At 47.0% G+C, this 14845-nt stretch overlaps 1 protein-coding gene across 3 annotated transcripts in view; it reads right to left on the bottom strand.

The window, feature by feature from the left end:
• wdr17 (WD repeat domain 17) overlaps window positions 1–14845 on the bottom strand; it is a 28332-nt gene that overhangs the window by 11689 nt on the left and 1798 nt on the right. Inside the window, exons 1-7 of one of the 3 annotated variants that reach the window (XM_057330973.1) lie at window positions 10974–11780; window positions 10187–10315; window positions 9914–10097; window positions 9592–9822; window positions 9261–9512; window positions 8710–8832; window positions 1448–1635 (exon numbers count right to left, since the gene is read on the bottom strand). In XM_057330973.1, the coding sequence (XP_057186956.1) occupies window positions 1448–1635; window positions 8710–8832; window positions 9261–9512; window positions 9592–9822; window positions 9914–10097; window positions 10187–10315; window positions 10974–11018 (1152 nt within the window). In that variant the 5' untranslated portion in view covers window positions 11019–11780. Of the gene's footprint in view, window positions 1–1447; window positions 1636–8709; window positions 8833–9260; window positions 9513–9591; window positions 9823–9913; window positions 10098–10186; window positions 10316–10973; window positions 11781–14845 lie in introns of those variants that run through there. The other 2 variants (XM_057330974.1, XM_057330975.1) reach the window with 2 other exon arrangements.

The following is a 14845-nucleotide window of genomic DNA, read 5'->3' as shown; positions in this document are numbered from 1 at the left end:
GCCGCTTCTTAACACCAGAAGAGCCGCACACTGAAACAGAACAGAGCGAGACCTCAGCCTATGTGCTGTGTCTCAACCTCGAATTGTCATACCTGTGAGATTTTCCTACCGCAGGGCAAAATTTAGGATATAATCTAAACCACATCGACAAAATAAACAGGTAGGATGATTTTACAATGCAAAATACCCTGTCAGAATATCCTACCAGCATAAAAGAAACATGTATGATTAATTTACAGCGCAATACCCTATAATTGTACTACCAGTACTAAATAAATATGTAGGCCTAGAATGATTTAACAACGAAAATACACAATCAGATTACCGTAGCAGTATAAAATAAACAAGTATGATTTTATAGCGCAAGAAAATGACGTAACATTGATGTGCGCATGCCTGGTAGGATAATCTGACGGGTAGAATGAAATTTCGGGACACCAGCCCCTTATAAACCCCTAAACCCTGGCCCCCCCACTAAACATACCAGTCCCCTCACTTTGTGCACCCTGGCGCCGACTCAGTACCACACCACTGTTGAACTCCTGATTTTGATTGGCTGACAGACTTCTCATGTTGATTTCAATTGCATAGCTGCGAAAAAGGTCTTTTGTAGTTTGTAACACATTTGTTACACACTTTGGGTCACATTGCAACATTCTTTACTTGACTACATTATTTTCTTGAGTTTTATTTTCCAAATTATATTATGGCAAATATTTGACTGAATAAAAGCTAAATGGGGGAACTGTCTAGCCAAAACCAAGAGTCTCTCTTTCACGTTCATCCACACAAAATCTTAACAAAAAGAAAAAAACTAAAAAGTACTAAAATAGACATGTACTTTAATATGTATAGTATTTGTATATTTTAGCACTTTTCTCTCCCAAAACGCTTTCACTCTTCATGTAGTAACCATAGTTTAAGCATATAACAATATGTCCAGAACATTGTATTCTCAAAAAAAATAAAAAGGCTGACCCAAGGTTAACTTTAAAAAATAACACACTCTCAAGGTCACACTCATGGCCACATTACCACCTTGATTGTGTTTTTTTAAGAATTCAAAGGTCCGACAAATATTCCTCACTTTATCACGGTGAAAACGTTAAATTGCATTTCCATTTTCACAAATAACAATCAAGACAACAGCAAGAGCTTTTTGTCTGACAGAACAACATGCACTCTTGGACGAAATGATCAGGTGACCTTTAAAACCAGCACTAGGACTGTACAAAGCATCTCTTTAAACATGGGAAGACTAATGTAACGTGGGAAGGCTAATACAAATATATTCTTCATGAGCCATAGGTGCTTGAGCCAATCTATTGTTAAATAACAACAAAGCTTAGCATTAACTCTGTATGTTACCTTCATTACAAAACAACGCACAAAAAAAGAATAACTTTTTTTAAATGTACAAAAGATAACATAAAAACAGTATTCTTACCAGATCACGTAGGAAGTCCCATTTTTTAGTGCCCATATCATACAGTCCCACTCCTCCATCCATGAAACAGCAGACAGCGTGGCCGGGAGGGAGGGAGAAGGCCTGGTTCTGTGAAAGAGTAGGTGGAGGCACAGCCTCACTGGTGGAGGAGGTGTAGTGATTCTTGGAAGGAGAATTGGAGCTAAATGCTAAGAGGGACAAGACATCAAAATCAATTGGTAAATGAGTCATTGTGATGATATAGTCAGGGTTCGTATTGAGGGGGGGCTGGGGCGGTCCCAGACCCCTCATAAGCCTTAAGGGACCTCTCATAAGGTCTAAAATAGTGAACTTGGGGGTCCCCTTGGTTTTTCATTAAAACTAGACAACTTAAAACAAAATAATTTTTTGTCAAATTATCATGCTAAAACAAAACATTTTGTCCATTATTTGTACAAAGTTCATAAAACTAAAATGTAATTTTTATCTGAAAAATCCATGCATGCTCAAGCGCGCCACACAGTGTTCAATGAAGACATGTACAGAGATGTCGCAGTAAGATGCGTGCAGATCCTCTCATATTGAAAGCGTTTATCTTAAAACTTTACAGTTAGCCTAGTATAATTTTGATGTGCAAGTCTTTCTTTATGTACGATGTTATCTCACATTGTCAAAACAGATGCGACGCGGTACTGAGCCACTAAAGGGACATAGGCCTACAGGTGGTGGAAAAATAGGAAAGGGAGTGAAAATATTTTAAATATTTTGCTCTCCCCAAAAATGCGTTCCTTTGCAAAACTTTGCAAATGCATCATGCATTTTGAAAAACGTGTTAGTCTTATTGCTATACAAAGTTTAAGAGATTTTACAATGAGTGAAATCTCAGCAAGAAAGACATCAAACCTAGGCAAAATCTTATTAAAAAAATCTAGGCTAAAATGCAAAATAAAAAAATGAACAGCAAGAAACTGCAAAAAACAAAGAAATATGTATTTGTCACAACTCTGGTTTTGTCTGTGTGTCATCGGGCAGGAGCAGAGTGTTTTTGCTGTTGTTGAGCACGTGTTCCCAGCCGGGTGACGGCGGCTCGCGTGCTCAGTGTCTGCGTCATTCTCCCCACCCCTGCATTTCCCCGTTTAGGCTTTTCTCGTTCACTGGGTTTTTTCCACTCGTCACGCCTGCACCTGTAGATCATTCCCATCGCCACTGACATCTCGTTCCCCTAATTATTCTCGCACCTGCTCCCCATTCCCCCTCGTTAGGTTTCCTCTTTATTATCCCTCTGTGTGTCTTGTCCCATGTCTGACCGTTGTGCGTTAATGCCAGTTCAGACTGACGTAGGTTTAGCTGCGGCTAGCCTACAACCTCTCAGCTCTTGTTATTGTCTAGTCTTAGTCATAGCCACTAGTCTCAGTATTTGCCTTGAAGAAGACTACTTTATTTACCTCTGTCAAGCATAGCCTGTCCGCTTTTTCTGGTCTCCCAGCTATCACGCCGCCTCTGCATCTTCTCCCTCTCTGCAGTCCTCGTTGGCGTCCCGGACGGTGATCTTCCTCTCCACCCGGCACTGTTCCCGTGGTACCAGCACTGCAGCCCCCTCAGGGCATCACCCACCTCTCTCACATTGCGAGTCTCGGGTCAAGAGATCTCCCCGAGCCCACTTCTCTTCGATCTCACGTCTGCAGAGGATCATTGGCGCATTCCAGCGCACCCCTCTACCCCAGCAGACGTTCTCATCCAGCCCCGCGGAGGAGTGCTGTTGCCGGCTAGTGCATTGTGGACTTGTTCTGCCTTTTTGCGGCTTTCATTAAAGTCTGTTTTTTTCCCGCATTTGAGTTGTTCCCTTTGTTGACCATGACAGAACGGTCAGACCACTCACTCAACTCAGCAGGACCGGATCCTTTACGAGCCTAACTCCATCAACAGGGCATTCTGTTAGGCCAACAGGCGTCCCGTCTAACTGCTGCCGCCCAGGAAATGGAGGCACTACACGGTCAAGTGGAGGCGTTGAGACTACAGGTTTCTGAGCTGCTCCGTGGTGCCTCTCAGCATGGGGAGGTTGCCAGATCTCCACCTCACGGCGCTCCCAATGACCCGAAACCCCACGCCAACTGCACCCCCCTCTACGATGGGGACCCCAACTCCTGTAGAGTTTTTTTGTCCCAGTGCGCTCTCGTGTTTGCATTGCAACCGTTCCGCTATGGGACCGAAGAGACAAGAATCGTGTTCGTATTGACCCTGCTGACGGGTTGGGCTCGCCAGTGGGGAGTTGCCGTTTGGGAGGCTCAGGATCCCTGCTGTCGCTCATTTCGGGAGTTCTGAGCAGAGATGACCCGACTGTTTGATCAGTCCGCTCAAGGTGATGAAGCTGCCGCACAACTCTCTCGCGTTGCACAAGGGAGAAGCACCATCACGGACTATTCCATTCGGTTCAAGACCTTAGCGGCCGCCAGCGAGTGGAACGCGGAAGCACTACGTGCTCGGTTTCTTGACGGACTCAACCCCCTCATTGCGGACAAGATCGCCACGCTGGACCCTCCTCGTGACCTAGAGGGACTCATCAACCTCTGTTTGAGAATCGAGAGCTGTCTCAACGCTCGTCGACGCCGGCGTCCCTCCCCCCCTTTGTGGCGATACCGGGACACCGGTGCCTAGGCCGAGTCCGTTGCCCATGCCAGAGCCCATGCAAATCGGTAGTTCACGGCTTTCACCGGCTCAGAAGCAGCAGCGCCTACTGCAAGGACTTTGCTTTTATTGCGGTAAGGCGGATCACAGAGTGGTGGACTGCCCTTTAAAAGCCAACGCCCGCCCGTAGAGCGGAGAGTACGGGTGGGCGCCATTTCAGGATCCTCTCCCCCTTCACGCACCCTGCTGCCGTTTCGCCTCTCTTTCGGCCTAACCTCCCATTCCGGGAGGGCCTTGATAGACTCAGGGGCCGAGGGTAATTTCCTCGATGCCGCCACGGCACGGAGGTGGAAGATCCCGATCACTCCTTTTCTTTGACCCATCTCGGCCGTGACGCTGGAGGGATGACCCTTTTCCTCTGTCACACACATCACCCCTCACATGAGTCTTTTTCTTTCGGGTAATCATTGTGAGAGAATTAAGCTGTACATCCTCGATTCCCCCAATACACCTCTCATATTAGGGCATCCGTGGTTGTCACAGCATAATCCTCACATTGATTGGGCAAACACTGCAGTCTTAGAGTGGAGTCCTTCTTGTCTTGTCTTCGTCCCGCTCCTTCTCCTGTTTGTGTGTCCTCTGTGTTACAGGTATGCCCCGATGACCTGACCGGAGTCCCGGCGGAGTACCACGATCTGCGTTCCGTTTTCAGCAAGTCACGGGCTACCTCCCTCCCTCCACATCGCCCCCACGACTGCGCCATCGACCTACTCCCAGGCACTTCTCCGCCCAAGGGTCGACTTTATTCCCTGTCGGGTCCTGAAAGAGAGGCCATGGACAAATACATCCGCGAATCTCTTAACGCTGGGCTCATTCGCCGCTCCTCTTCGCCGGCAGGTGCGGGTTTCTTCTTCGTACAGAAGAAGGACGGCTCCCCACAGCCATGTATTGATTATCGAGGTTTGAATGAGATTACGGTGAAGAACAAGTACCCCTTACCGCTCATGTCTTCTGCCTTCGAACTATTACAGGGAGCTCGGGTCTTTACCAAGCTAGACCTCCGCAATGCCTATCATCTTGTCCGTATCCGCAAGGGGGACGAGTGGAAAACGGCATTTAACACCCCATCGGGACACTACGAGTACTTGGTCCTCCCCTTTGGCCTGACCAATGCTCCCGCCGTTTTCCAGGGTCTCATCAATGATGTGTTGGGAGACATGATTAACCGGTTTGTCTTTGTGTACCTGGATGATATTCTTATTTTTTCCCCCTCTCTCCAGGAACACACCCGACACGTCGAAGAGGTCCTCTAGCGTCTTCTCGAGAATCAACTGTTTGTCAAGGCGGAGAAGTGCGACTTCCACTCCGATACCATTTTGTTCCTTGGCCATATCATCTCTCCCCGAGGCATCGGGCCGGACAGCGCCAAGATCAAGGCTGTAACCGAGTGGCCCGTCCCCGACTCTTGTAAGGCATTGCAGCGGTTTCTGGGGTTCGCCAACTTTTACCGGCGATTCATCCGGGGGTTCGGCCAAGTGGCCACACCGCTGACGGCGTTGACCTCCACCAATGTGCCGTTCACCTGGAACCCTCTAGCACAGGTAGCCTTTGATTACCTCAAGTCCCGTTTTGTCTCTGCGCCTGTGCTTTGTCTTCCAGATCCCGACCGGCAATTTATTGTAGAGGTCGACGCCTCCGATGTCGGGGTAGGCGCAGTCTTGTCCCAACGCTCCCGTCACGATGGAAAGGTGCATCCCTGCGCCTTTTTCTCACATCGCCTCAGCCCTGCAGAACGAAACTATGATATCGGCAATAGGGAGCTGCTGGCGGTCCGTCTGGCCTTGGGAGAGTGGCGCCACTGGCTGGAGGGGGCACCGCAACCCTTCCTGGTCTGGACGGACCATAAGAACCTAGAATATGTCCGTTCAGCCAGGAGGATGAACTCGCGCCAGGCCCGCTGGGCACTATTCTTTGGCAGATTTGACTTCACCCTATCGTACCGGCCGGGTGCCAAGAACACCAAGCCTGATGCCCTCTCTCGTTTGTTCGAGCCCCCAGGCCAGGCACCCTCCAGGGACCCCATCCTCCCCGAGGAGAGGGTAGTCGGGGTCCTCGCCTGGGAGATTGAACAGCGAGTGAAGGAGGCCGGTCGTAGGGTGCAAGCACCAAACGGGTGTCCGGCGGGCCGTCTGTTTGTTCCTGCAGCCTTGCGTCCAGAGGTCCTCCAGAGGGGTCATTCTTCCAGGCTAGTCGGCCATCCAGGAATCCAGGGGACCCTGACGTCTGTACGTCAGCGGTTTTGGTGGCCGTCGGTCTCCTCCGATGTCAGACAGTTTGTGTTGGCCTGCCCGGTCTGCGCTCAGAGCAAGACATCCCGCCGTCCTCCTGCTGGTCTGCTACGCCCCCTTCCCATCCCCTCACGCACTTGGTCACACATTGCCCTGGACTTTGTCACTGGCCTTCCCCTATCCAGAGGGAACACCGTGATCCTCACAGTGGTGGACCATTTCTCTAAGGTGGCCCATTTCATCCCTCTTCCCAAGCTCCCGTCCACCCGAGAGATGGCTCAACTGCTGGTAGACCACGTCTTCCGTCCCCATGGCCTGCCGGTCGACGTTGTGTCCGATAGGGTTCCCCATTTCATCTCCCGGTTTTGGAAATAGTTCTGTCAACAGATCGGGGCCTCTACGAGTCTGTCTTCAGGTTTTCATCCCCAGACCAACAATGTGGACAATGTGAGCGTACCAACCAGGATCTCGGTCGGAGACTCCGCTGTCTGACATCCAGCGACCCCAATTCCTGGAGCCAACAGCTCGCCTGGGTGGAGTATGCCCACAACTCCCTTCCCGTCGCGTCCTCAGGTATGTCACCATTTGAATGTTCTCTTGGTTACCAACCCCCTTTGTTTCCTGCTCAGGAACTCGATGCTGCTGTCCCCTCGGCTCTGGCATTCGTCCGATGGTGCCGCCGCACCTGGACGAGGGCCAGAAAGGTTTTGGCCCGAACTGGCCAGAGGACCAAAGCAGCGGCCGATCGTCACCGGTCCTCTCCCCCCGCCTATGTGTGTGGTCAACGGGTATGGCTCTCCTCCAAGGACCTGCCTCTCCGGGTGCCCTCTCGTAAGCTGGCTCCCAGGTTCATTGGACCATTCCGGATCACCAAGGTGGTTAATCCGGTGGCCGTACGGCTCAAGCTTCCCCCTAACCTTGGTCGAGTCCACCCTGTTTTTCACATCTCCAGGCTTAAACCGGTTGTCACCTCCCCCCTTAATCGTGCCAGCTCTCGGCCCACCCCCCTCCCACGTGGCTCGTGGACAGTGTTCCGGCGTACTCGGTCCGGAGGTTGTTGGACGTTCGCCGCCGCGGCAGGGGCTTTCAATATCTCGTGGACTGGGAAGGTTATGGCGCAGAGGAGAGATCTTGGGTACCGTCCCGTGATGTGCTGGATCGGTCGTTGATCGTGGACTTCCACCGGAGATGAGGTGAGCCCCCTCCCTAGCGCCTAGGGGTGCTGGTGGGGGGGGGTACTGTCACAACTCTGGTTTTGTCTGTGTGTCATCGGGCAGGAGCAGAGTGTTTTTGCTGTTGTTGAGCACGTGTTCCCCGCCGGGTGACGGCGGCTGGCGTGCTCAGTGTCTGCGTCATTCTCCCCAACCCTGCATTTCCCCGTTTAGGCTTTTCTCGTTCACTGGGTTTTTTCCACTCGTCACGCCTGCACCTGTAGATCATTCCCATCGCCACTGACATCTCGTTCCCCTAATTATTCTCGCACCTGCTCCCCATTCCCCCTCGTTAGGTTTCCTCTTTATTATCCCTCTGTGTGTCTTGTCCCGTGTCTGACCGTTTCATGTTAATGCCAGTTCAGACTGACGTAGGTTTAGCTGCGGCTAGCCTACAACCTCTCAGCTCTTGTTATTGTCTAGTCTTAGTCATAGCCACTAGTCTCAGTATTTGCCTGGAAGAAGACTACTTTATTTACCTCTGTCAAGCATAGCCTGTCTGCTTTTTCTGGTCTCCCCGCTATCATGCCGCCTCTGCATCTTCCCCCTCTCTGCAGTCCTCGTTGGCGTCCCGGACGGTGATCTTCCTCTCCATCCGGCACTGTTCCCGTGGTACCAGCACTGCAGCCCCCCCCCCCCAGGGCATCACCCACCTCTCTCGCATTGCGAGTCTCGGGTCGAGAGATCTCCCCGAGCCCACTTCTCTTCGATCTCACGTCTGCAGAGGATCATTGGCGCATTCCAGCGCACCCCTCTACCCCAGCAGACGTTCTCATACAGCCCCGCGGAGGAGTGCTGTCACCGGCTAGTGCATTGTGGACTTGTTCTGCCTTTTTGCGGCTTTCATTAAAGTCTGTTTTTCCCCCGCATTTGAGTTGTTCCCTTTCTTGAACATGACAGTATTTTAATCTCTACCTCATGTGGATCTCTTTTAATGGATTATCAACATGTTAAGGACATTTATGCGTGTAATGTGGTCAAATTACTACAATGATCCAAACTATCATGTGATTGATGCTTGTACTGGCAGCTCCATCTTTTTTTTTCTTTTGAAGACTGGTTAGGGGACCCCCCAAGAGCCTTGACACAATTCGAACACTGGACATAGTACACAAAAACACAGACATAAATGTTAATTGGTGGGCATGAAAACACATACATTTTTTTGCCGGCGGGGAGTTTAGTACATGAAGCGCATGGAAGCCGGTTTTCTTCAGCTTGAAGTTATCCAGAGGTGTCGCTCTCGATACGTTCCATATTCTCAACACGCCGACTTGAGAGTCTTTCGATTAGAAAAAGTAGAAACAAAATATCATGGATCATTGATGGAAGTTGACTTTGTGCTATGTGGGTACAAGTGAGAAAGACTCTGTTCGGTGCAAGCGAGAAAAATGTCTTAAATAAAAATATAAACTAGAAAAAAAACATTTAATACTAAAAAAAATTATACCACAAAAAATGTATACCATACATTTCAAAGCCTTGTCTACTCAGCTGGCCATGAGCACAATAACTGAAGCCACAGATGTACATTTACAATGTACCATTTTTCTTTACTGATGAATATGTTTATATACGACCATGTTGTAAAAGTCTAATTTCAAAATCCTTCTGTTCTAAATTTTATTGTAAAGATTAAATTCCAATAATAGACCTAAGCTGTCCTACTAAACAAAAACTATGATATCTCTGTGTGTGTATTAACCTTACCCCCTGTGATAAACATGCCAGGGGCGCTGGGCACCCAGGCCAGGCACTGTACAGAAGCAGCAGCGCTGGGGAAACTAAATGTAGTGATGCAGGATAGAGACTCAGAGTCCAAAAGTCTGATGCCATTGTGCATGTTGGCCACTAACAGGTAGTCTGTGCTGAGGGGGTCCCACTCTAGAGCTGTGACAGGGTCTTCTTCATCTGTGCCCTCTAATGACTCGGGCCGCAGCACGTGCTTTTGATTCTTTGTGCCTGAGATGATTAAAACATGCAGGTAATTACAAAAGCAGGCAATGTCACTGATCAATGCCAGCCTCATTGGTCACAGTACCTGGTTGAAAGATAGACAGACTCCCATCAGTGTGTCCAAACACCACTTTTCCCTTCTTCAGTGGATGCCAGCGGAACAAGCAGATGTCCGAAAGGAAACTGTGGGCCTCCTTGTGCACTGTGACCCCTGAGTCAGGCCCAGAGATGGTCCATATGTACAGAGGACCCCGATGGGATACGAACGCAACATTGTCACCCGCATTCCAGCACCAGCTTAGAGAGGCGGGAATACCTGAGAAGCATGTGAGCACACGATTATTTAGAAACAACATTTATTAAAGATGCAGAGAACACATTTCTGATTCTATTCGAAGTAGCGGTACCTTTAGTGTTATCCAGGCGTGCAACAGCCTTCTGTTCAGCCACGTTCCAGATGATGAGCAGATTATCTGCGCTGGCACTGGCAAACACATCAGGATTGTGTGGACACCACGATATGGCCGTGATGGTCTTCTTGTGCTCGGACATGATCGCTCGCAGTTTAAACTCATTATATCTGTGATCAAGCTACAAGGAGAGGCTTCAATGAGTGCCACTTGAAAATATTTGACATACAATCGAAAAGTTATAGAGGAGAACGTTCACAAAGCACTTACTTGGTACACATATATGGCGAGCGTGGCACAATACGCAAACCTGTCCCCACTGGCAGCACACACATCTTTGTTCCAGGGCTGACATCCAGCAGCCAACAGGCCGACCTGCTTCACCTGAGACATCTTTACCTGGACACAGAGGTGTCAGTGATACCAATGAGGATAATGACACCAGTGAGATTTTGCTGTGTGGACTGGTCTCAGGGTTCAGATGACACAATTGAAGACAGGTGTTACAGCATTCATTACATTTCATATTTGTTGCATTCTTTTATTCAAAGCAACTTATAGTGCATTCAAGATACACATCAGTATGTGTTCTCTTGGATTCAAACCCATGACCTTTGTGCTGCAAATGCAATACCAACCGCCGTACATCCAAAAGCAACTTCATGTAAACATCACGCATGCAGACAGGCTCTTTGGTGTGGGGCCGTTCACCCAGACAGGACTCGTTCTTGCGTCCATCAATGCTGTTTGTAATTGTTTTTCTATATAAAAACTTGTCTGACGTCTTTTCAAAGCGCCTCGCCATTTTTTTCCCAGTGTCTCGCAGTATACATCGTGTGTCAAGTTAAAAACACTTCAACTTTTAAAAGTGCGTATCGTGACTCACGTGTTCTATTCAGTACCGCTGCTTTGCGTCTATCTGTATTTGATATCAAGATTCAAGAATGCGTCCTGTGTGCCAGTGAAGAAAAACAACCCCATGTCTATTGATGTGTCATCTCTCTTACATGTGACACAGTTAAATCAGATGGTTAAATCACCGCTACGCTGCTCCTACCTTTGGTTCATTGTGATATCTGCTAAACCAGCATAAGCTTTCCATGTCCGTTCTTCTCTTCACGAATGCAAAGCCGACCGGGGCTGTGCGCTAGCGAGTACAAGAAAGGCTGTTCCAACAGCGTTTGAGCCGAGCACGTAGCCGCGTACGTGTGACCACTGCTCTGTGAAAGCGCATGTATATGTAGAAAGACAGCGAGCGCGAGAACACATTGAGCACTCATTGACTGGTGCAGGCTGCGCGTGTGGGAGAGGTGGCTGGAGACGAAACAGCTCCCGCTGGTAGCCAGGCAACAGCAAGATCCCTTCATTTAAACTCCCTCACCTATCCATCCACCCTCCCCAACACAGCTCATCTCACCCCTGCCTTCTTGAAGGTGTTTATCCTCCCTCTCCCTTCTCATGATGAACAAACTCATCTCAATTGCCCAGCATGCAGGCGTGGTACTAGACTGGCTGGCCTGGGCGTTCATCAGATATTTTGGTTGGGCAACAATTTTTCTAGTATAGTTCATTGTATTCATAATTTTCGAAATTTTAGATTTAGATTCAATTTTATTGTCATTGCACATGTACGAAGGTACAAGGCAACGAAATGTGACCTCTGCATTTAACCCATCCAGAGAGTAGTGAACACACGTACCCCCGGAGCAGTGGGCAGCTATCACTGCAGCGCCCGGGGAGCAAGTAGGGGTAAGGTGCCTTGCTCAAGGGCACCTCAGTTGTTACCCGCCGGCCCTGGGAATCGAACCGGCAACCTTCTGGTCACGAGTCCGACTCTCTAACCATTAGGCCACAACTGCCCTTTAGTATGATTAAATTGAATAGAAAATACAAATAAGAAGTTTTTTGGAGGGGCCCAAGGAAAATTTGGGGGGAATGCCCTCCCAGCCTCAGCCCTGCCAGCATGACACACATACACATAAACACATGCAGCTTACACACGGACCACATTGCACATCCCACCCTCTTTGCAGTGAGGTCAGGACATAAGAGTTTTTTTCTATGGTAAAAAATACAATATGAAAAACATATACAGCATATATGTAAATAGTCTTGTTTAGACAAACAGACATGATGAGAGACATCGTGTATAGAAAATGGGTATAGTGTGTTCTACCCTCTTAAAAAAGGTACTTTAAAAGGTTCTTTGATACCATAGAAGAATCTTTGGGTTTCACAAAGAACCTTTAACATCTGAAGAACCTTCTGTCAGGAGGCGAGGTAAGACATGGACAGAGGACCCAAGTGCAGACAGCGGGTAAGGGGTTAACAAAAAGAATTTAATTACAAAAATACAAACATGAAATAAAAACCCACGAGGGGTCAAACCAACAAAACAGCAAGGGTAATAACAAGAGGTAAACAGGGACATAGACTAATCTACACTAAACTAGACAAGACTTTAATTACAAAATACAAGACATGAACTACAACTAACTAGACTAGAAAATAAAGCAATACAGACCGGGAGGGCGACAACGGACAGACAAGGCAAAATGAACCGACAGAAGACACACGGGCATTAAATAAGGGAACAAATCAAGAGGGAACAGCTGACGGGCATGAAACAATAACGAGCAATAATGAGGCAACGAGAGGGCGGGAACAGAGACGAGAGCGGAGAGGGTGTATGGAAGGCCCTAATGGCCACAATTACCCCTCTCCACATGAAACATGGGGTTCTGTAATGATCCTGCCACTACACCACGAAAAACATGACATGATGAAGCAGAATCATGACATGTGAGCTTTGCCTAGTTTTTGAATATGTATAATTATGTATTTTTTCTTTGTGGGAAAAATGTGTATGTGCAACTGTAGTGACTGATAAATTATTTATTATAATTACAAGAGAATGTTAAAGCTTCTGCTTTCTCAATTTATTCATAATTTAGGTGCAGTTTAACCTCAAAAATGCCCACATCTGTGTTTGTGATAATTGCCTTTACATTTGCTGAGGAGCAAGTTTGGATCAGATCCAAGAAGAACAATGTTTTGTCATTTTTTGCTCAGCACCACAAGCCCATATTCGTCACTGAATGACATTTTCAAATGTGTCCAGTCATATTTTTATGGCAAGCCATTGGTAGAATACTTACACTGTCTCTTTATTATCTTTCAAATTTGCTATATACATTACATTTTCATTTTCCATGTTAATTTGTCTCTAACTATCAACTGTGAACTTTTATACAGTCTGTTATTTAAAAAACTGTGTACTAGACGTAAATGTTATTTGTAAGTTGCTTTGAATAGAAGTACCTGCATGCTTAATAATAACTAGATGTAAATGTAATTTAGTGCAAAGATAATTACATGTTTATCTCTGTAATTATGTCAGTTACTGAAGTTTTGCTGTTTGGGTGACTGAATTTCTAGTTCAAAATTGGCTGAAAATCAGCTAGTCAGATGGAAGCTTCTATTGGCTGCCGTTCGATTCTTGCAAGATGTCTGTTTGTGTGTTAGTGTGTGAGTGTAAATGACCTCAGGTCGCCAAATGCCACAGAGATCGTGATCAGAAGAAATTTGTCCCTGTTAGTAATGTCATCAGCACCACTTCACCTCCCACCCCTTCTGCTGGACTGTGGGGGTGAGCGTGAGTGAAATGTAGCCAGAGTAAAACACACACGCACACGCGCACGCGCACGCGCACGCACACACGCACACGCACACACGCACACACGCACACACACACACACACACACACACACACACACACACACAGAGGACACTCATGAAACGGTTTCCTAGGCGATGAAGACTATAACTCTAAGAGGCGGTTGTGATGAAGTGGAAGGGGCTCTACTGGAGAGGGCCCGAGTTCCACACAGCATCAAACATCCTACACCTGCTCATATTGTTTTCTTACGCACCCCACCTACATATAACCCACACCTATTCCCACCGCCTACAACACAAATTACTGCATTGGCTCACACACTTCCCATGAGTCATTAATTTATCAGAACTTCTGTGATTCATGCACGGCCCATTCATCCATTCTTGATAATTATTTGAAACATAAGAATTAAACATGAGGATTTTAAAAATACAAAGAGAATTTTGTATAACACAGAGAGTAAAATTACTAACACATTTTGCTAGAGAAAATCACCTCATTGCAGTTCCTCATCCAGACAAAATATAATAGCGTAGAAGTACATTTCTTTCACCAGCAATGAGAGGATAGTTACATGCTAATATTTGATTACTTTCATCGGTTCATAAGTCCAATGAGATCAAAGTCAGGGCATCTGCAAAAACTACAACTAACAGGCAGCATTTTGTAAATATAGGGCTGGAACGTAATTTCGGAGGAATTCAGATTGTTTGCTTTCTCTGATCTTTCCAACACTGTCGTTAAGTAAGCACATTAACAAATCACACAACACACATGTTGTAAACACATTTTCAATGCAAGACTGACACAGACACTGTTCATTAGCTGATAAACCTGTATATAGACAAGAATGTGCAGGCAATTATAGTGCGATAATAAAACAAAGACCCTTGTCCCCCAAAATAGGGTCTGTAGGTTAGAGATTGTCGCCACAGCTACAGATCCAATTGTTAGAATGAAAGGACTTGGTCCAGGAAAAGAGGCTGCTGCTGTACAATAGGGTACAATAAGGCTAAAACCCGCCTAAAGTAAAATGTGATGTTTTTCTATATAATGTGATCATTTAACAAAATGATTGTTGAAAATGTTCATTGGAAATTGATAGAACGATTCTTAACAGTTTGATTTATATACAAAAGCATGTTCATATAAATAAAGCTGGATGGATCTTTAAATGTAGGCCAAACATATGAAAACATGGGTGCTTTTTACCCAAAATACAGTTGATTTATTCACCTTTAACAAGAGAG

Source organism: Triplophysa rosa, linkage group LG4 (genome assembly GCF_024868665.1).
Source record: "Triplophysa rosa linkage group LG4, Trosa_1v2, whole genome shotgun sequence".
In the NCBI taxonomy this organism is placed as follows: domain Eukaryota; kingdom Metazoa; phylum Chordata; class Actinopteri; order Cypriniformes; family Nemacheilidae; genus Triplophysa; species Triplophysa rosa.
Note: the sequence above shows the minus strand (reverse complement) of the source record. Positions and strands in the feature narration are given on the sequence as shown.